Source organism: Theropithecus gelada, chromosome 7b (assembly GCF_003255815.1).
Source record: "Theropithecus gelada isolate Dixy chromosome 7b, Tgel_1.0, whole genome shotgun sequence".
Classification (NCBI taxonomy): Eukaryota; Metazoa; Chordata; class Mammalia; order Primates; family Cercopithecidae; genus Theropithecus; species Theropithecus gelada.
In genome coordinates this window covers 90,751,261-90,774,164 of record NC_037675.1, presented here as the reverse complement: position 1 = coordinate 90,774,164, position 22,904 = coordinate 90,751,261, and the positions used below count along the sequence as shown (strand labels likewise).

Genomic DNA, 22,904 nt, shown 5'->3' with positions numbered 1-22,904 from the left:
GATCCTCCCGCCTTGGCCTCTCTGAGTGCTGGAATTACAGATGTGAGCCACTGCACCGGCCTACATTTAACTTGTTGAAAGCCATTTAAATTTTATTTTTAACATTGTGATATTGACCTGGATCTGAAAGTTCCCTCAGCGATTAAAGAGCACCAGTGCATGTTGTTATTAGTGCGGTGTTTTTGTTTTATATCTTGTAGGTTTGCTGGAGATTTTTTTTTTTTTTTTACCCCATGAGACAGCTCATAGTTTTTACATTTGAAACTTTGGTTCCTGTTTTAATTTCCTGTGGGGTTACACTGACCTAATAAAAAACAACAGTGGTCTTCAGGATGAGGTTGACTGTTAAGTCTTAAACTCTTGGAAAGGTTCATTGTGTGGTGCTGTTGTTATAATAAATGAATTCTTGTTATGATAAATGTAGTTAATATCAACTCTATATAGTGGCTCAGGTAAGATTTAGTTTCAGTCAGCTGTTGTCAAATTGGAAACCTCACTGACACTGTTGTCCTATTTGCAATTTTTATGTGCGGTTAGACTGACTCTGAAACATAATAGCAACCATTGATGATGCGCTTATGAGGAATTCTACAGAGAGTATTTTTAGTAATACCATACTTTTCTAATACTCTAATCGAGTTTTCATGTTTCAAAGCTTACTGTGCTTTTTAGGAAGATGAATTCCGTTTTTTCAAGTTTTGCAGGATAGTAAATTATTATGGTAGTTTTGGTGGCATATTTTTTTTCCCTGCCTGATTGCTATCCTTTATGACTTGGGGAAATTGCAAGGGAATTATTATGTACATATTGTGGTATGTAGATTCCAAGAATGAAATTCTAGGATAATCAATTCCATTTTTTATTTTGTCAGTCACGGTCCTGGCAGAAGACAGATGGCACACTCAAAAAGAAGAAACTGAAGAGAGGACGAGTTCTCAGTGGTGGGCAGGGATGCAAGAAACTAGCAAAGGGGGGGGTGTACTCCCCCAGAATGAGGATGGCAGGCTACCTCCAGGGAACTTCCCTCCCAGGACCTGAAGGGGTGAAGGAGAAGAGGAGCAGATAATAGATGCCAGAGGAGAAAGTAGCTGGGCTTATGGGTGCTTAGTGGGGGTCATGGTCTTTAATAGGAGGGTGCAGCTCACTCACTGCAGCCCAGCGTGGAGGGAGTCAGGGGGATAACTTTCCTATCCTCACTCTCCTCCTCCCCTCTTTGCTTGCACTGGTGCCTCCCTTTGGTGGAACTTGGTGGATGTCCTTGGGCAAGGGAGCCTGTAGATGCATCCATAAATGTCAGTCTCCTGGGGCTAGGAGCGGGCAGGAGGAAGCTAAAGAGGCGCTCTGCAGGGCAGGTGGAATATATTCAGCACATGTACATAATATAGACTGGGGAGAGGACCAACAGCTGTTGCAGCAGTTCCCATGTGCCTTGAATATCTAGTAGATTTGTATGCTTAATGCCGGGCACACAAGATGAATGAGGCTTCTGGTGGCCAAGTGGGTCATGATGGGAGGTTTTCTTGGTTTGTTGGTTGGTTTACTTTCTAAGGATCTTTCTTTAATTAAAAAGCCTAAACAGAACCCCAAACTCTTCTGGGTTGTATTCTGATAGTCTTTATTTTCAAGCACTTGATAGTTACTTTCCCATCATTAGAAGAGATCCCTCCCAAAGTTAAGAGCTCCCTGCTTCCTCCCCGGGCCACTTTCGGGCAAGAAGAAGACAGAGCTGGCCTTTCTGAGCAGTGAGCCTCTTCCCAGCCTCTCTGACTCTGGTGACTCTGGGTACTACTGTTCAGATTAACTCAGGCTTCAATGATCAGAGTGAACTCTTAAAAAATCAAAACCTTGTAAGAAAGCTGCTCACCGTCCAAGAATAAGCAAGCCGTGAGTTGTCCCTAGGACTGCCACAAAGGGAAAGACAGTGGTGCTGAAATAGATGCAGTGTTTTGTTGTTGTTTTGGCGAACCGCTGCACTGCTGGAAAACTCAAAGTACTTTCCTTTCTGTTGCCTTAAAAGGTTGATGACAGTGCCTTCTGTGCACTTACAAGTTTCATTATGTGCTTCAAGGAGGTAACCTACCAGAAATTAAGTTATGTCCTCATTGGGGTAGATGGACCCCACAGGCCATGCAGATCCTATCCAGAGTTGAGTGTAGTTTACGGCTCTGTGTGTTTTGCCAAACAAATCCAGTGTAGATAATTCCAGAAGGATGACACTGGGCTCTAACTTTCTCTCATTCATTTTGGAACATGCCCAGCACACCAAAGTTCTTTCTCTGCTTATTCCCTTTAAACATTTCTAAAGTAGCACACACTTTGAAGAACCTGCTTCTTGCCAAGCAAATTCAGAAACCTTGGCTTCCACTTGCTGGGGAGATTGTCAGCATGGGCACAGATGTGCACGAGTTTCCCACTCTTTGGGATTCTGTCTGTTTTGGTACAGCCCTTTGTGCAGCTGTGGGAACCCTCTGAACCATCCCAACCTATTTGAAAATATTTCTAGAGGGCTGAATTTTCTCATGGGGACAACCCCAAAGACCCAGGTTTGAAGCCTGGCTCTGCCTCTTGCTAGTTGTGATCTAGGGAAAGCCTGTGTCCTTTCAGAGACCATTTTTGTGGCTACAAATGGTTTTAGTAATCTCAAATTCCTTCACTGAGTTATTTAGGGCCACCTGAGATTTTGATCATTCTTGGAAATGTGCTGTGCAAACAGGTGATGTTTTTTTCTACATATGTGGTCACATGCCAGCAGACAAATACAAAATTGTAATAAAGACAATAGTAACTTTGACTTTCATTCTTAGCTGAAATGAGTAATTAAAGAAAACGTGTGTGTGCGTGCGCACATGGTATTAGAAAGCATTTTTGTGACACTCCTGTTCAGGGATGTACATTTTAGTGCAGTTGGATAATCCAAAATTATTCGTGATTTGACTTGGAAGTGATACAGTTTTCATTGCAGCTATGCAGTGGTGTTTATCAATTCCGGAATCCAACTGCCTACGTTTCACCTTAGACAAATTCATTAACTTGTCTGAACTTTACTTGCTAATACGGTTTGGCTCTGTGTCCGTACCCAAATCTCATCTTGAATTGTAGCTCCCATAATTCCCATGTGTTGTGGGAGGGACCCAGGGGGAGGTAATTGAATTGTGGGGGTGGGTCTTTCCCATGTTGTTCTCATGATAGTGAATAAGTCTTATGAGATCTGATGGGTTTGTAAAGGAGAGTTTCCCTACACAAGCTCTCTCATTCTCTCTTGTTCGCTGCCATGTAAGACATGCCTTTTGCCTTCCGCCATGATTGTGAGGCCTCCCCAGCCATGTGGAATATGTGAGTCCATTAAACCTCTTTTTTTAAAAAAAATAAGTTACCCAGTCTTGGGTATGTCTTTGTCAGCAGCGTGAGAATGGACCAATACCCTTTCCTTATCTGTAGGATCATAACATATACTATCTCTCTTCTAGGTTTGTTGGTAGAATTAAGTGAAATAAATAATGTACATAAAATGTTTAGGCTGGTGCTTGGCACATGGTCAGTTCTAAGTTAATATGAATAGTTACTACCGCTGGTGCTGCTGTTGCTGCTACTATCACTACTACTACTACTGTTTGTGTGTATTCTAAGTTCCATGCTGGACTGACACTTAGGCCAGGTGACTCAGCAGTATACTGAATGAGTTAAAAATTTCTTACGTATAAAATCTCCATGGATAATCAAAAGCTGGCTGGTTTTGGAAATCTTAATCAATAATGGAAGCATGGTCTGAGAGTGTGGTTGGGAAGCATCCCTGTGTGTTCCTGGATAACGCATCGAGCTTCTCTGCCTCTCCCCTCCTCCAGGGAGATGGGTAGAGTGGCTCTAGGAGTCCTTCCTGAGGCCCAGCTCAGGACTCACGACACGGTGGCCAGAGGGCACTTCTGCAATGTCAGATGAAATGCACTGTGTAAAGTGTTTGTTAAGCCAGGGATCTTTTCCCCTATGTCTCCTAATCAAGTAACTCTTAACCCGTGGTGGAGTTTCTCTCCCACAGCCCTCTCGTTGGCTGTCACATCGCCCTGTGTAATTGTCAGTTACTAATCAACTGGACAAGCCTCGGGTTGACTCTCAGGAGGACCGTTCTTCGTGTTCTGTGCCCCACGTTGCAGTGAGTTCTCAGATGAGCTGAGAAGGCTTTAGAAACAGGTGTGCTATCCTGGTTGCCCTGTGACCCTGTATAAATCTAGGTCACTGTAGTAGGTGAGGTGAATCCTTTAGTGACTGGCGTTCAGGTTTTTCTTTTGTTCATTTGTTATTTTTTGAGACAGGGCCTCACTCTGTCACCCAGGCCGGAGTGCAGTGGCACGATCATGGCTTACTGCAGCCTTGATCTCCCTGGGCTCAGGTGATCCTCCCATCTCAGCCTCCTGAGTAGCTGGGACTACAGGCGTGCACCACCAGGCCTGGCTAATTTTTTTTGTATTTTTTCTAGAGATGGGGTTTCACCATGTTGCCCAGGCTGGTCTTGAACTCCTGGGCTCAGGTGATCTTCCTTCCTTGGCCTCCCAAAGTGCTGGGATTATAGGCGTGAGCCACTGTTCCTGGCCGGGGATTCAGCTGCTGTTGTTGTTGTTGTTTTTTGAGACAGAGTTTCACTCTTTTTGTCCAGGCTGGAGTGCAATGGGGTGATCTTGGCTCACTGCAACCTCCACCTCCTGGATTCAAGCGATTCTTCTGCCTCAGCTTCTCAAGTAGCTGGGATTACAGGCATGTGCCACCACGCCTGGCTTATTTTGTGTTTTTTTTAGTAGAGACGGGGTTTCACCATGTTGGTCAGGCTGGTCTCGAACTCCTCACCTCAAGTGATTCACCCACCTCGATCTCCCAAAGTGTTGGGATTATGGGCGTGAGCCACTGTACCCGGCCTGGGATTCAGTTTTGATGGCAGAACTCAGCAGTTTCTGAGGTAGACACACACCTGCCGAGGTCAGCAGCTCCCACCTTTTGATCTCACAGGAACACAATTTGTGGGGAGCATGAGATGCTGGTATTGAGGAAGATACGATGCTGGGGTTGAGTCATTTACCTTTTAAATTCTCTACCATAGGCCTTTGGGAGACTAGGGGAGGTTTCTGGGGCAGGAGGCCGGCTTGCTGAGCCCTGGCTGTCTGGACAGCCACTGGGACAGGTAGCTCAGGCATCAGTGCCTTTTCCACGTGGTTGCTGCCACTTCTGTTTCTTTAATGTTTTCCTCCGTCCCCCTACCCACGAATCACAGTGTTAATTTATCCTCTGCCTCCAACCCCCATTCTGTCTCCCTGACCCTCTGTTCCTGCTGGAGCACTGGCCTGGCAGCCTCTTACCTGCAGTTTTCCTTGGCACCCCATCCTCTCCCTGGCAACCTCGGGCACATCCTCTGGTCCCAGGGCACTTCATATCTTAACCAGCGCTGCCAAGAACGCTGAAGGAATCGGTAACACTGACAGTGTTATTGGGTCCCTGCAGCTTCTCCCATGTGGGTCGGGGATGGTTTCGGATTTATCTTTGGAGCCCGGTGCTGCCACATCAGGGTGCAGTCTGTGTTAGACGCCCTTTGTTGAAAGGGATCTCCTTCATGGTTGGAGTACTTGTGCTAGAAGTGAGAGGCACTGTGGAGGCAGTGTCTCCTTAAAAGTGGATGTGTCAGTTGGCTGGATGCTGTGGCTAAAAGCGGGGCTCACAACCCAGGAACTCCCAGGAAGGGTGCCTGTTGAAAATTAGAGAGGGTGGGTGACGGATGATCTCGTGGCCAATGGCCACTCTACAAGAACAAACAGCAGACAACCCAGTGTGTGTGTTTCACTGAGAGAGAGAGTGAGAGAGAAGGGCTCATGATTATTTATTAAAATAAAAAAATCATAACTGTGAAGCTCTCTGGCTTAGTACACATACCCTGTCACTGTTACCTGGCCAGGCACTTTCAACAACTTTCAGTTATGGAAATATGGTGATCAAATTATGTGCCAATTTGATAAGATCACATTGGAACATTTAAAAATAGATGAGTAACTACGGACAACCAGAAGATAAAGTGGCAGTAGGTGGGCCAGTTGTAACCCAACCAAGGGCATCCATGTGTCAGGCCCACGTTACCTTTATTGCCGTCCATAAAACCTGACTCGTTTGTTACCGTGTGCAGCATGGTAATCACCTTAAAGAAAGTGGAGGTACTGGAGGGAATGTGCGCCCAGATGCAGCCCGGAGTTAGAGCTGGCTGTCAGCTTCCCCCTCCGCTTCATTCAGTATGCTTAGAAATTCTTTTACTAGGCCTTGAGCTTTAAAAATGAATATTTATGTATTTAAACAGATTATTTATGTAAATGCAATGAGTGGTGAATTTTATTTCCCCTCATCTCTACTAGCACTGTCAGCTTGCCTTTCAAACTTTTTTTTTTTAAAGGCACGAGGAGGGCGATATAACGTCTTTTACTTTACCGTTTGTCCTCTTTGTAATTTGCTTATGCAATTTTGACTGTAAGATTGTGGGTATGATACAAACAACTGTTACAAAAAAAAAGAGGAACATGCCCACGTTCCAGACAAGTTTACCACATCATTGTACATTTCTGTTTCCTATCAGGAGACAAATAAAACTTTTCAAATGTGCATTGTTTTCTATAATAAAGTTTTGGGTTTTTTTTTTTCTTTTTTCTTTTTTTTTTTTTTGAGACAAAGTCTCGCTCCGTCGCCCAGGCTGGAGTGCAGTGGCGCGATCTCGGCTCACTGTAAGCTCCGCCTCCCGGGTTCACGCCATTCTCCTGCCTCAGCCTCCCGAGTAGCTGGGACTACAGGCGCCCGCCACCACGCCTGGCTAATTTTTTTGCTTTTTTCAGTAGAGAAGGGGTTTCACCGTGTTAGCCAGGATGGTCTCGATTTCCTGACCTCGTGATCCACCTGCTCGGCCTCCCAAAGTGCTGGGATTACGGGCGTGAGCCACCGGACCCAGCCTATAATAAAGTTATTATAGAGTAACTTTATGTTAGTTATTCTAGTTACTTTATGTTTCTCTGTAATAATTATTTAACTTTCATGTTAAATTTTAAAATCTATCCATGTGTACTTTGTACATGTGAGTTTATGGCTTCATGCCACATAATATATTGAGTTCATTTGAGTAATAGTTTGACTCTTTGAAGTGGCATAGCATGGCAGCTATTAGAAGTATATAACATGATCCGCTTTTTAGCTTCCTGTGTGTTTTGCATGCGTTTGAAGTTTTTTAAAATGCTTCTGTGCCTCTACCCTTTTTTAGCCAGCCTATGTCATAGCGTGAGGTTTCAGGTGGATAAGAGTTAAACCTTTATTTGCTACCGGCCCTCCCAAGACAGAGTGGTAAAACTAATTTAGGAGAATCCCAGGATTTAGTTGGATAAAAATGATTTAGCTAGATAGTGATTTTAAAGATGCCACCTCTTTGGCCTTCTGACTTGGAGTATGAGGGGTGTGTTTCTGTTTCGTTTTCTTTATTAGAACTTAGCAGTGAAGAGTTTGACAGTATTTCGAAGTCAATATATTTTGGATGTTTTCATGATCATTTTAGGATGGATCGTTGTTAGCGTGCTAGCTCTCGACTGCTTTTGGCACTAGGGAAACAATAGTGTAGAGAGTACCAAAAAAAAAAAAAAAACTCTTTTCAACCCAAACAAATACTGAGTAGATCTGTCAGCTTCAGAAGGTGACACACTGCAGATGTGTGCTTCCTGTAGCCCTCCCCACTGTGAAAATGACATTGACGTTTGGTGCTGAGAAGGAGGAAGAAGCAGGGCTCTCTCAAAATAGTGAGTAACGGAACAGAGATTCCTGCAAAGCGGAAGCTCGGGGAAATTCAAGCTCGGGGAAATTCTGCTTTTCTTTTATAATTCCCACCCCCACACAACTCTGCCACAGCAGGTTTTTCCTAGAGATTAATTTGGTTTTAGGCAAATCATGGGATTATTTTGGTTTTATTTAGGTGTCGATACAAGCAGATTATTGATTTTTCCTGCATCCATTCAAACCACGCATAAGCACACACACATACTGTCCAACTTCTCTGCTACAGAAGCAGCATTTACAAGAGTCCTTACCATTATACCCATGGGCCTAAAAGAATTCCTTCTCCACCTGTTCCACATGTGTTCCCTTGTGGATGGAGGGGCGTTCCGAGGTATATGAGGCGGATTTCTGAAAGACCTATGGGGCATTAAAGTCATCACAGAGCTCAGGTGTCTGAATATCATATAAGTGACACACTAATAGTGATTTCCGCCTTTATGGCTTTTAGAATACATCTGTAAAATAATAGTAAGACAGGTGCAGGAGGGGAAGCCTTTTCCTGTCTGATATTTAGAGGACATGTTGGTGAGTTTGAAATATTCTGTGGCTGTGATTATCAGGGACTCTGTATCCAGCTCCTGATGCCAGAGAACCTGGTGCTCTCTGCAGGGCACCGGAGCCCCTCTTCCCTGCCTGTTGGTGCTGCTGTCAGGAACTAGGGCTACACTGAGGCTCATGGGGCCAGGATCTTGAGAAAGAAATGATAACTTCTCCTTTCCATCTTTCCTTCTGAAAAAACAACAACAAACAAAAACTGTTAGAGAGCAAGGTTGGACATAAAACTGCAACTTTAACGGTTGTTACGGCAATCTTTTTTTTTCTTTTTTAATCTAAACTGCTGGAGTAATTGTCTGTTTTGTTATGGGAATAGACAATGAGGTATCTAGAAAAAAATTCTTTGTAATCAGTTTTGTTCTTTTTCCCTCTCTTCTTCCCTCTTTTATGTACTTTTTAAACTTTTGAAGTGTAAACATTTCCCCAATGTCATTAGACTGTAAACGATAGAATTTTAGAAAATGAAGGAGCTTCAGGAATTAGTCACTTGCTAAACATTTTGATATGGAAGAATATACATATATATATATATATATATATTTTAAAGACAGGGTCTTGTTCAGTTACCCAGGCTGGAGTACAGTGGCTCGATCATAGCTCACTGCAGCCTTGACCTCCTAGGCTCAAGCAGTCCTCCCATCTCAACCTCCTGGAAGTCCTGTGACCAGGCATGAGCCACTGCACCTGGCCTTCCTTCCCTATATATTTTGAAACAGAGGCCATAAGTTCATAGTGAATAACTTGGCTCTGTTCTATTTGTTTTTCTGCTAGTACCAACTAACTTCTACTGTGACATCCCTTGACAGAGAGGAGAATTAAGTGGATTAACTGCCTTTCCCATGCTGAGTATGGTGTTAGGTACATTGTGTACATCATCATCGCATTTAAACCCAAAATGACTTTTGGAGAAGTTGGTATTTTTGCCAATATATAGATGAAGAGATTGTAAATCTGAGAAGACAAGTGGTTTGTCCCCAGTAACAGCAGGTTAGCAGTGTAGACAAGAAACATACCACTTGATCCCCTTGTTAGGAGCCACACACACGTGGGGATTCTTTCCAGAATGTTCTCTGGGAAAGTCCTGGCATTGCCTCTGGCCCCTCATGGGCACATAGTCATGGGTTAGTTTGTAGTATTTGTCTCTCATGATCTTGAAAGAGACACATGATCCTGGACCCCATGCAGGGGTTTGGTGGGAAGGCCAGAGGAGGTGTGGTAACGAGAACTCAGTCTCTAAGAGGCTGGGGGTGTGGGAGTGTTCCCATGGGGATAGCCCAGGTGAGAGCTGGAGGGGCTTCCTGAGCAGGGGCATGAGCCCTCAGGGGCATGGGGCCCCAGGAGGAGCTGGTGCACATGTGTGCGTGTGCAGTTTTAACCCCTTCCTCCCTCAGGGCTCATCTTTTTCGTCCTCTGTTGTCCGGCAGCCCATTGGCCAGCTTGTGTAATCCTTTGTAATCACTTCTTGTTTGTGTTCCTCTAGAGGTTCCCACCTTAAGGAAAAGCACCCTGCCTTTGTGTCACAGGGCCCTGCCCAACACCCGTGCTGTTAGCTCTTTACAAGCGGTGTTCAGGGACCTGCTTCAAAATCAGGCCCAAGGATCCACTTTTCATTAGGCCCACGGGAGTTTGAATGGGGTTGTGACCCACTGAAGTCTGCATTCTGGCCTGGTGGTGGTGGTGGTGGAGGTGGTGGTGGTGGTGATGGAGGTGGTGGTGGTGGTGGTGGTGGTGGAGGAGGTGGTGGTGGTGGTGGAGGTGGTGGAGGTGGTGGTGCTGGAGGTGGTGGTGCTGGAGGTGGTGGTGGAGGTGGAGGTGGTGGAGGTGGTGGAGGTGGTGGAGGTGGTGGAGGTGGTGGTGGTGGTGGTGGTGGTGGTGGAGGAGGTGGTGGTGGTGGTGGAGGTGCTGGAGGTGGTGGTGCTGGAGGTGGTGGTGGAGGTGGTAGTGGGGCTGAGGATGAGTTTTGTGGAAACATGGGGGAACCTGCAGCTGTGAGGGTATCAGCTCTTGCCTCAGCCTTTCTTCTTTCCCTCCTTCCCTCCCTCTCTCCCTCTCTCTCTCTCCTCCTCTCCTTCCTTCACTCCCTCTATCTCCCTTTTTTCCCTTCTCTCTGTCACCCTTTCTTCCTCCCTCCCTCTTCCCTTCCCCTGTTTCTCATTCCCTCCCTCTTCCTCTTATCCTTTTCCTCCTCCCTTCTTCCCTCTCTTTTTACCTCTCTCCCTCCCTCTCTTTCTCCCCCATCCCCTCCCTTTCTCTTTCTCCCTCTTTCTTTCCCTCTCTCTCTTTTTTCCCCTCTCTTTCCATCCCTTTCTTTTCCTCTCTCGTCCCTCCCTCTTTCCCTCTCTCCTTCCTCCTTTAGGGGCAGCTGGGCCCTGAGGAGTTGAGCCAGAGCCAGGTCCAGAGTAGAGGAGGAGCCAGTCTTGGCAGGAGGGGAAGGTACTTTGTGCACTGGGGGCAGAAATGCAAGGCCAGTGTTCAGGGGCCCCAGGGAATTAGCTGGGCACTCATAGTGAAATAAACCTAGGCTGTTTCCAGGAGAAGCCTTCAAGCCTGCCAGATCCTGGAAGACCATGGATATGCTGGACAGAATGACAGCTTGATGAGGAGTGCCAACTCTAGGCCACCTCTCTATAAAGCTACAGGTGTCTTTTGGTGGCGAGGAAGTGGACCATATCCGCTCCAGTTCCCACCATGAGCTCAAGGATCCCTGAGAGAACAGTGGCCTCAGAGACCCAGCTGTCCCAGCCAGGGAGACCCTTCTCTTATCCACCTCTGCCCACTCCAGTTTTATTCTCTAAGTCAGGCTGTTGCCCTGTCCTGCCCCCATGCAGTGTGGAGGGCAGGGCCTCTCCTTCTCAAGGAAGGAGGTGGCAGGTGGTAAGCCCTTTGGGGCAGTAACCTCTCTAGGAAGCCCTGGACTGCCGTACCAGCTGGAGCATCTCTCAGTGCACACAAAGACATGACTCAAAGCAAGTGGCTTTCTCAAAGTCCCACGTCCCTCTTGGCACTACTCCAGTGGCCGGCTCTTTGCTTTGTTCTATTTTGATCCTTCCATTTCCACCACCATCTTAATGCATCTGAAACAAAACACTTCTTTTGGACCGAGGAAAGTAACATCAGACTATGGAAAGGAAATAGTCATATGCAATGTTTTTAGATGAAATCTGCATGATTTCACAATTTGACAAGCACCTATTCCATCTGGGCAGGCACTGAATGGTTTGGAGCTCAGTGTCAAGGAAAGCTGGCTATTTAATATTTTGTTACCACCATAATAACAAGAGCTGATTTTTTTTTTTTTTTTTTTGGAGACGGAGTTTCTCTCTTGTTGCCCAGGCTGGAGTGCAGTGGCACCGTCTCGGCTCACTGGAACCTCCACCTCCTGGGTTCAAGTGATTCTCCTGCCTCAGCCTCCCAAGTAGCTGGGACTATAGGTGCCCGCCACCATGCCTGGCTAATTTTCTGTATTTTTAGTAGAGACAGAGTTTCACCATGTTGGCCAGGCTGGTCTCGAACTCCTCAGGTGATCCGCCCGCCTCTGCCTTCCAAGGTGCTGGGATTACAGGTGTGAACCACTGGGCCTGGCCCGAGAAGCTGATATTTATTGAACTGCTACTGTGTGCCAAGCAAAGCACAATATTATCTCATTTAATCCTCACAACAATCTTGCAAAGCAGGTATTATTAAATCACTCCCATTTGTGGATGAAAAATTGGAAGCTCAGAGCAGTTACATATTTTGTCCAAATCCACACAGCTGGAAAATTGAAACAAGACTTGGACCCAGGTCTGTCTGACTCCAATGTCCATGTCAGCCAAGTAAGGGCTCCGCTTTGAAAGCACAATAATGTGTTTCTCACTGACCCCACACATGCGTGGTACTGGCCTAGAACAGAAAGCTGGCTGTGTTGATAAACTGGGGAGGAGGTGGAGACATGAGGACCCATGTATTCTAATTAATCTGTAATCACACGTTCCCAAAGCATAGAATGATGGGCCTTTGGGATGATTTCATCTCAGCACCTAATTTATAGATGAGGAAACTAAGACCTGGGGTGGGGAGTGAGCTGCACGTATGCGGTGATTTCTCAAGGCAGTGATGGTAGGTGCAGCCCAACCAGGTATGTGTTCTTCTACGGATGGGGTAACTTCCTCTAGTCTGTGCCTGTAGCCCCCACCGGGGTCTTCCTTTTCGACCGTGGAATACTTGACTTAGGCCATCATCAACACCCCACCCATCCCACAGGACCCAGCCCAAATCCCTTAGCCCCGAAAACCCCTTCTCTGGTTTTTAAGGTTCCTAAAACTGGGAGGTGTGAGTCTGAATTCTGGCTACCAGTATTGGAGCTGTAGGGCCGTGGGCAGTGAACTATGGACGATGTTTTTGCAAATAAGGTCTTACTGAAGCCCAGCCACGTTTATCTGTTTACATTGATGGTTGCTTTTGTGCTATGATGGCAGAGCTGGGTTGTTGCAACAGAGATCATGTGACCTACAGATACTATAGAATGTACTTTGAGAAGTCGTTGGACCTGGCCATGGATTAGAGGTGGCTGGTAAAGGAAAGAGAAGTTGTTTAAGAAAAGTTTACTAACCCTTGTTACAGAGGAACCAGTTGATGTTAAACCTCTGAAGCCAGACGACCTGAGGTCTACCATGACATTCATGAGCTTCTGTTGGAAAGGTTGGGGTCAAAGAGGGTATAGCAGAGGGGAGAGAGGTGGCTTACGCAGTCCGTTCCTCCAGGTACAGTCGCGCATTGCGTAATGGAGGAGTATGTTTTGAGAAATACATCGTTAGGCAATTGTATCATCATAAGAACATCACAAAGTATACATATACAAACCCAGTTAGTACATATGTTTATATACATATTTTTTCATATGGGAAATTAAATGATCCCACACCATTACTGAATATCAGTTACTTCTCCTACTTGATCTGCATTGCCAGTGTCAACTGCTATCTATCAGGTTTCTCTGTCTCTCTCTCTTTTTCTTTTTTTTTTTTTCCGAGATGGAGGTTTGCTCTTGTTTTCCATACTGGAGTTCTGTGACACGATCTCGGCTCACCACAACCTTCGCCTCCCAGGTTGAAGTGATTCTCTTGCCTCAGCCTCCCGAGTAGCTGGGATTACAGGCACATGCCACCGTGCCCAGCTAATTTTTTGTATTTTTAGTAGAGATGGGGTTTCACCATGTTGGCCAGGCTGGTCTTGAACTCCTGACCTCAGATGATCCACCCGCTTTGGCCTCCTGAAGTGTTGGGATTACAGGCGTGAGCCACTGCACCCTGCTCTATCTCCTTTTTTAAAGAAAGAGACAGGGTCTTGCTCTGTTGCCTGGGTTGGGGTGCAGTGGCACAATCATAGCTCACTGTAACCTCAACTCTTGGGCTTAAGCAGCAGTCTGGCTAATTTTTATTTTTATTTTTTTAGAGATGGGGTCTCACTGTATTGCCCAGGCTGGTCTCTGACTCCCAGACTCATGCTGTCCTTCTGCCTTGGCCTCCCACAGTGCTGGGATTACAGGTGTGAGCCGCCACCTGGCTTCAGAGTACATTTGGGAGCTGTCCTCCTTTCTCCATCTCATTGCTGCCACCTGAACCAACACCCATGGTCATCTCGGGCCCAGACCATCGTGTCAGTTCTCTGCAGGTGCTCTTGCCACTTCCAGCCCATTTATTTCTCACACAGCAGCAACTTCCTCTCTTCTAACTCATGGCTTATTCTGTTTCCTTCCTAGCAGGTATAACAGTCTGTCATCATCTTGCTTATTTATTTCTTTACTTACTGTGTTTTTTCCCTTCTAGAATCCAAGCGTCAGGAGGGCGGTCTCCTTTTTGTATTGTTTTGTATTCACAAACGGATTCTTCATGGTGCCTGGCATGTGGTAGGCACCATAGGAATGAATGAATGAATGCATGAGCAAATGAATGAAGGAATGAATGAAGGTGGTTAGTGTTAGAAGCACCCTCCAAAATGGTGTGTCAGAAACATCAAAAGCTATTGTTTCCAGATCACCAACACATACCCAGCTCCCCACTCCGTTTTTGTTTTTGTTTTTGTCTTGTTTTAATAGCTCATCAGCTTTACAGGGTTACAATTGTCTTAAATATTTCTGAAGTGTAAATATCACCTGCATAATAAGATTGTTATAAAATGTAAACTTTCAGTGTTGCTTTAATATAATTTTTAAATTATTATTATTATTATTACTATTATTTTTTGAGACGGAGTCTCACTCTGCCACCCAGGCTGGAGTGCAATGGCGTGATTTCGGCTTACTACAAGCTCTGCCTCCAGGGTTCCAGTGATTCTCCTGCCTCAGCCTCCCAAGTAGCTGGGATTACAGGCACCCTCCATCATGCCAGGCTAATTTTTGTATTTTTGTAGAGATGGGGTTTCACCATGTTAGCCAGGCTGGTCTTGAACTCCGGACCTCAGGTGATCTGTCCACCTCGACCTCCCAAAGTGCTGGGATTACAGGCGTAAGCCTGTTTTAATTTTAAAGTCTAAAATCATACTTTTTTTTTTTTTTTTGGTCCTTTTGTCTTTTTTGTTTGTTTCTTTTCATACCTGAACGTTCTGGACAAACTAAAATTGTTACAGGCTACCCTGCCCTGGCCAGGGCAGGACAGCCTGGGCAGAGGTAGCGCCTGCTCCCCTTTGACATGGGGCCCGCCTCCTTATCCCCTTTCCTTAGGCACTGCCCCAGAGCCGTGTGTAAGTCCCCCACTGTTGCTGACGGGGCTTTCTTCCTCACAAGTGGTGAGAAGGGGGAAAAGACACAACCAGACCAGACACTACTGTCCTAGATCAGTGGTTACCAAACTTTGTTGACCCAGCTTCCCAATAGGAAGTGTGTTACTTGGTGATCAGTAAACATGTATATACACAACTGTGCAAATACAAATTTCACTATTTGTTACTGCAGATATATTGTAGTCCATTCTATTTGCTTCTAGTTTGTTACATTCTGTTCCATTAAAATAGTGCTGCTTATGATCCATTCCATTCATTTCATGACCCATGAATGTATCTGGCCCACAGTTTGCATAACAATGTTTAAAATATAGGCTGGGCGTAGTGGCTCATGCTTGTATTCACAGCACTTTGGGAGGCGAAGGCAGGCGGATCACCTGAGGACAGGAGTTCGAGACCACCCTGGCCAATATGGTGAAACCCCGTCTCTACTAAAAATAAATAAATAAATAAAATAGCTGGGCATAGTAGTGGGCACCTGTAATCCCAGCCTCTTGGGAGACTGAGGCCGGAGAATTGCTTGAACCCGGGAGGCGGAGGTTGCAGTGAGCTGAGATTGTGCCACTGCACTCCAGCCTGGACACAACAGAGTGAGACTCCATTTCAAAAAAAAAAAAAAAAGATTTAATTACTTTTTTTTTTTTTTTTTAACATTTTTTGCTAACCATTTCTTCCTACAATATGGGCTCTTGTTTGCTTTTTTTTTTGTACTTTGATTTTTTTTTTTTTAATTTCTAACAGGGAGTTGATTTTTATTCCCCAGGTGATTTTTAATTTTAAAATAAACTTGTGCTTATCCATAATTTTTTTTACTCATTTTTCCATGTAACTTTTCTCATTAGTTTTTTTTCTGGGGGTTAGTGTATATATGTATATGCTCACAAAAATGTGGGTGTGTGAATACAAACACATATATACTTTTCTATAAATGAATATTCTTCCCTTATTACTTTGAATTCCTTAACACTTAATGGTGCATGGCCCTCACAGTTATTTTTATTTTTTTTGAGACGGAGTCTCGCTCTGTCGCCCAGGCTGGAGTGCAATGGCGGGATCTCAGCTCACTGCAACCTCTGCCTCCCGGGTTCAAGAGATTATCCTGCCTCAGCCTCCAGAGTAACTGGGATTACAGGCACCTGCCACAAAGCCCAGCTAATTATGGTATTTTTAGTAGAGATGGGGTTTCACCATGTTAGTCAGGCTGGTTTCAAACTCCTGACCTCAGGTGATCTACCCACCTCGGCCTCCCAAAGTGCTGGGATTACAGGCATGAGCCACCACGCCCGGCCTATTTCTTTTTTTTTTTTTTTTTTTTATAAAAAGCATTCCACGCTGGGCGCGGTGGCTCACGCCTGTAATCCCAGCACTTTGGGGAGGCCAAGGTGGGCGGATCACTTCAGGTCAGAGTTCAAGGCCAGCGTGGCCAACATGGAGAAACCCTGTCTTTACTAAAAGTACAAAAATTAGCTGGGCGTGGTGGCGGGTGCCTGTAATCCCAGCTACTCAGGAGGCTGAGGCATGAGAGGCTTGAACCCGGGAGGCGGAGGTTGCAGTGAGCCAAGATTGTGCCAGGGCGCTCCAGCCTGGGCAACAAGAGCGAAAATTCCATCTCAAAAAAAAAAAAAAAAAAAGCACTCTATAGTCTTGTCTTCAGATAAGATGCAGATATTTTTCTAAGAAAGCTCCAACTCTGAAACTTACTACACAAGTATAATCAAGTTATAACCTTCTCTCTCCTATTAGGAACATTAAATGTAATTTTTTCTGGCCTAAGAAACTTAATCATTCTATCCTTCGCATATTTCCATTTTTAAAGTTTTCAAGTAAACCATTTTACTACTCCAAACTGTTACATGAAACACAGGAAAATGCTTGAAAATGAGACGTGGTGCCGGCCTCTCTCGTGGGCCTTCCAAGAGCAGCCCGATACTGTGCTGTGGTTGCTGGTGGCCCTCCCGTGGGTGTGTCCTTAAGATGTCTTTTGTTTGTTTGTTTCCCTCTTTGGAATGCCAGCATTGCTTAGTATGAGATATGTTGAAATTAGTGTCTAGATTGTAAAAACTATCAGCAATTTCAGACCTTTCTTATTGTAAAATGCCAAATAGATCAGGGTAGGAACCTTATGATCCAAGCCTGAGAAAATTTCTTCAGTTAATATTGGGAGATGCCTGGTGTGGTGGCTCATGCCTATAATCACAGCACTTTGGGAGGCTGAGGCGGTCGGATCCTTTGAGGCCGGGAGTTCAAGACCAGCCTGGCCAATGTGGTGAAACCCCCATCTCTACTTAAAAAAGAAACAGTTAGCCAGGCATGGTGACACACTCCTGTAATACCAGCTACTCGGTAGGCTGAGGCACGAGAATCCCTTGAACCTGGGAGGCGGAGGTTGCAGTGAGCCCAGATCACATCACTGCACTCCATCCTGGGTGACAGAACAAGACTGTCTCAAAAAAAAACAAAAACAAAAAAAAAGTTGGGAGATGGTCATAATGAACTGACCAACTTTGGAATGAAACCTCAGCTTGATGTTGACAGTGCAGAGACCTGGGCAAAAGACTTTTAGCAGCCAGGTAGTCATGAATCAGTGACAGTAGCTTCCTGAGCAAGATAGAAGTCCCAGTAGTGAGTGTGGAGTGTGGGGTTCATAGAAAGCAGATGTAGGGAGTGATGAAAGTAGAGGGGGAGTTGAGAATGTTGAAAACCTCTTCCCAGTGAATTTGTTGAGCCAGGACCACCAGTGCATTCGAATAGATGATCATTTTATCTTCACTCGCCCCATCTGTTTGCTGGAGGCCCTTCCCACTGCTGCTGTTGGAGATGAAAATCAATCAGATTTGGTTCAATGAAAGACATTGTACAGCCAGTTTCATTCTCTTTCTTGTGTCCAAAAGGAGATTTTCATGATGCTGTCTGCCATTTATTGAGTACCTGTAGGTAGGGCTACAACTCAAGGTGTTTTATATTATGCCATCTCTGAACCTCCTAACTATCTCTAAGTTGGTCACTGTTTTAAGTGAGGAAGCCAAGACTTCCCATGGCGCTGTGATTTGTGCAGGGCCACTCAGGAAACGTCTGTGTGGCTCCGGACCACCTGTTCTTACTATTCTTCAGCCTGCCTCTCTGCGTCTGGATCAATTACCTTGTGAATGTCCTGCACAGTCCTGGGGGTTTATTCTGCTTAACTTTTGTTTTTATTTCTATTTATTTATGTGTTTTGAGATGGCGTTTCAGTGTTGTTGCCCTAGCTGGAGTGCAAATGGTGCAGTCTCCACTCGCTGCAGCCTCTGGCTCCTGGGTTCAATCTGCCTTACTTTTAAATGGCAGCATACATTAATATGGGTATACAAGGGTACAGTAAACAAGACACTTAGGTTAGGATTAGGAGAAACCACATTGTTGGCTTATGGTTATTTCCCTGAGAGGGCCAACTGGTTGTCCTTCATTTCTTTGTCATATTTTTTTTTTAGCGTAAGATTAAATGGTCCCACCCTGAAAGCCACCATGATGAGAACAAAAGCCATTGGGTTCCCAGAATTGAGACAGTATCATTGCAGAAATGTTTGGGTCACATGTCAGCCATGGCCCTCAGTGTAGCTATCGCTGGTTTGGAGCCTTGGGTGCAAGAGATCAGAAAGGCAGGTCCGGCTGGCCCAGGGCTCCACTGGGAGCGTTTGATGGAATCACGCCAGACCCCTACTGTTGACAGGATTTGGTGGCTTGTTTTATCTTATCCAAATTTGTTAGTTACCTGTCTCCTCTCTTTCCCCCGAAACCTCTCCGCTTCTTAGCTTTTGGCTTTCTTCTGCACAACTCTTTCCCAAAGGAAAGGATGAAGGTTCCAGGGCAGATTCTTGAGTGACCCGCCTGACTTACTTGGAAAGTCTCACTGCTCCCCCTGAACTATTCTGGGGTTGAGAATGTGTGCGTGAAAGGAAAAACACATAGGAATGTTGAATTTTCCAAAGTTGAAATCTTTCAGGTCTTTAAACATCCGGTTAGTTAAACTGAGAACACTGATGTTTGAGCGTAGAGTGTCCAGCCAGACTCTGACCTGTGTCTGGGGTCAGGCCTGCACGTGGGGGTGGCTGACTAGGGTGGTCAGAGGTTCCAGCCCCAGCTGTGGCTTTGAGCAATTCCCCTATTCTCATTGCACCAGAAAGAGTTAATTCCAGTTGCACAGCTTGCTGATGTTGTTGATAATAAAGTATTTTAATGGGCTCTGTGAGTAATGTTTGTAAGGAAACTACTTGGGTGAACTGATGACTGAAACACAGATTTTTTAAAACTTTAAAAAAGATTTTAGGAGTAACTTGTTTTTACAGCTCCTTCAGTGGGATTTTTTTGGGTTGTCCCCTTCCCCCATGTTAGTTAAACAGCTCCTTGTTTGCTTTCTAAATGTTGGAGGACAACATCAATCTTACTGTTGGCTGAAAGCAGGAGGTGGGCACGGGTTTATGTAATTTAACTTCTTTTCTCTGCAAATCAGTAAATATTTACAAATGACCTTATCAAACAGTTTGGGTACATTCGGTCACTTGAAAGTGTGCAGCCAGAGGAGCGACTGCCTGTGGGCCTGCTGCCAGTTCCAGGGGGGCCTCAAAGGAAGGACTTACATTTTTAAAAATAGGCTGTCCATAGACCAAACGCCTCACAGGAAGTGGGCCTCACAGGAAGCCTCCCGCTCTCCACAGAACAGTTTTAGAAAATTTGCATTTTAAAGTTTGACTTCTAAAGATTCAACTCTTAACGGCTGGAGTCGATTGCTGGGAACTGAGGAATCCAAAAAATAAATAGTGGATTCTGAGTTGGGCTTACCATTGCTGCCTGAGTTCTTTTGTGTCTTAGGGAAGGTAATTACAGAATCCCATTCCAAGAGTAAATGTCATTCTTTTGTGAGTAAGTTGGAAAAAAACAAGGAGATTACTTTTCTGTTGTTATAAAATGGTCCCGATGTCATATGGTTTTAAAACATAACTAAATTTTTAGAGCAGAGATGGACTTTTGGGGGTGTCTCGGCCCTCTTTTTTTTTTTCCCCTTCCCCAAACATTAGAAATCGGACACAGTTAAACTCATTTTTAGAAGAGAATGCGCATGTTCTTCAACGTTGACGCTGAAAAATGAGGTGCTCCTTTTTTTGGTAGTTTGGATATGAAAATTGTAATATTGTTGTATCACCATAATCTGGTAATAATATGTTCATTTTGCCTATCAAACATAATACAAGTAAGATTGAAGTGCATTTTATGGAGTTCTATTGTCAGTATAATATTTAAGGCTGGCAAACAGTCAACAAATGAGAAAAATTTTAAAATAAATAAGTGGTAATAGCTATACATCTACTTATTGCAAAGTACTTAATAATTCTGTATTAATGCCTTTGTATTTTAATTTTCTTTGCAGAGTATTGGGAAAGGGTCGTTGTGGTGCATAGACCCAGAGTATAGACAAAATCTAATTCAGGCTTTGAAAAAGACACCTTATCACCCACACCCACACGTGTTCAATACACCTCCCACCTGTCCTCAGGCATATCAAAGGTAAGCAATTCAGACTTCTTTTTTTGGTCTACTGAAATGGCATTATTTTGGCAGAGACCTGCGTGGAAATTAATTTAATAGGCCGTATGAGATTTTAAAAATAACTGCAGGTAAATGAGAAAGAAATTAAGTATTATTAGGAGGCATATCCATTGTTGTATTTCCTACAGACCTTACCGCTGCTGCAGCTTCAGAGAAATGTGCTTCCAGAAGGCTTCATAGTGGGTGAAATCATGTCTTCCTGGGTAGAAACATTTACAAAGAAAAGTTGTGGCTTTCACATCTTGGTGTTTGTCACGTTTTGTTGGGATAAAAGTACAGGAACGAGTCAAGCAGGCGACTCCATCGTCCCCTCATCTGGCTGGTCTCTGCAGACGATCAGTGGAGGCTCACTCATTTGTCCCCGTTGTTGTCTTTCTCAGTCTCCATGTAGACGGTGCTCCCAGGTGACCATTTGTTGTGGTTACTTGGTCTTTGCTTCAAGGAGAACAGTAGAAACAATAGAGACATTTCATCCTCTCACATGCCCGTTTGTTTGAGACAGTAAGGTCATGGGTACCATTTTTACAAATATATAATTGGAAGGGAGGGTAAGTAGCCTGTCACTTTTTTAAAAAAGTGTCTTAATGTTAGATTCCAAAAGAGAGCCAAATAATCAGAACCAAATTTTTAAGATCAATTTTTATCAATACATAATGCTTGAGTTTGAAATGCGTTCCTCAACTCTACAAAAAATGTTTTAAAATGTATAGAAATGTTTCTATTGTAACCACCTAGTTAAGAGGAATTATCCTTGGACAGAAAGTTGAGGTTAATTAGGGATGGCATGATGTCATAGACTTCAGGAATTTTACAGTCCACTTCTTTGCAGATTCTTTTCCTAGTCTGCTGTTTGTTCTGCAGGAGGGAGCACAAAGTGATCTTCTGAAATAGCATTAATGAAGTTCTTGTGCATCTCAGTTGAGAAGCATTCCATCACAGGCCCTAGACAATCAGTCTTCAGCAAGAGACAGGGAGGAACAGCTGGGCTCTCTGAGAAGACTGCTGTATGTCTGCCTTTGCTAGGCGATTAGCGTGATGGTACCCATAGCAACTGGAGCGTCTCCATAGTAACGCGTAGCCGAGACAGGTGCAGTTGCATCACAAGGCTGTTTGTTGCCTGGCAAAAGGACAGGCCATTAGTACTTAGATATACGCTGTTGCCTTAGAAACAAATAACCCTACATAGCAACTACAGTTGGTTTGAAAGGTTTGGTGTGGGGGGGGAAGGTTGTAGCAGCTTTTGTCTGTGTTCATAAAAATCAGTGGAAGCACACTTTATTCGAAATGACAACTTGAGGTCATATAGCTGTAGGAGAGAAAATGGGATTTTCTAAAGCAGCCCAGCCAACATCGTAGACATGTCCAGAAGGACAGAGCCATATGCTTGGTTTTCTCCTTGTGGCCATAGCCACTCCCCAAATGGAAGAGAACCAGGATTGGAGTGGAGAATTGCCGACGTACAAGGTTGGTGAAGGAGGACATGACACTAATTATTGAACTATTTCCCAGATTCTCATGTTTCTTTGTCATTCTACTCCCCCCACCCTCCAAGCTGCATGGAATACCTTTCTCTGGCTTTTCCAGTTTGCACCTCAGAAGTATTTCATCTCCCTTTGCTTCTAGGAAGTTAAGAACGTAAGTGTTACTCCCTGGGTCATGTGTTGGTTCATTTAGACCAGTATTTTGTTGCCAAATGTGACCCCGAGGGAAACACAGTAATTATTTAATAATTTAAAGGATTATAGAGGAGCTCTGGGGGTTGGAACACGAATGCATATTCAGGCGAGAGGCATTCTGAGCTGGCCTTAGCTTAATGACTTCATTTGATTTTTAATATAGACATAAAAATGCAGACGAACCAGAGCTTTTGTAATGAAAATCATTTCCAAAGGAATATTTCAGACCCCGCTCTGTCACCTCCAGCCTTTCTCCCCAGTTGACTGAGGGAAAAAAAAAAAGAGTTTCTGCCTCTGCCCATGCGGTGCTTAGATTTCCCCTCCACAGAGGTCACTGGCTGTGGAGGGAGATGACAGATGAGATTCTAGTCTGCCTCTTCCATGCCTTAAGTCCAGGAGAACAAGTCACTTTCTCTTTCCTGGGGACTGTCATCCCTTCATCTGAAAGCTGAGAGTTTGCTTCAGGATCCTCTAGTGTGTGAAATTGCACTGAAGCCACTG

General features: G+C 44.6%; 1 protein-coding gene and 1 long non-coding RNA gene across 5 annotated transcripts in view; one reads left to right on the top strand and one right to left on the bottom strand.

The window, feature by feature from the left end:
• Nucleotides 1-22,904, top strand: part of FOXN3 (forkhead box N3) — a 468,588-nt gene that overhangs the window by 255,475 nt on the left and 190,209 nt on the right. For all 4 annotated transcript variants that reach the window (XM_025390905.1, XM_025390904.1, XM_025390907.1 and 1 more), the window contains one exon: nucleotides 20,549-20,685. In XM_025390905.1, coding sequence (XP_025246690.1) covers nucleotides 20,549-20,685 — 137 coding nt within the window. The remainder of the gene's footprint in view (nucleotides 1-20,548; nucleotides 20,686-22,904) is intronic.
• LOC112628259 lies at nucleotides 7,946-21,092 on the bottom strand. The gene is made up of 2 exons (XR_003120406.1): nucleotides 20,863-21,092; nucleotides 7,946-8,562 (listed from the first exon to the last, which is right to left on the bottom strand). It is a non-coding gene; the product is annotated as an uncharacterized LOC112628259 (long non-coding RNA).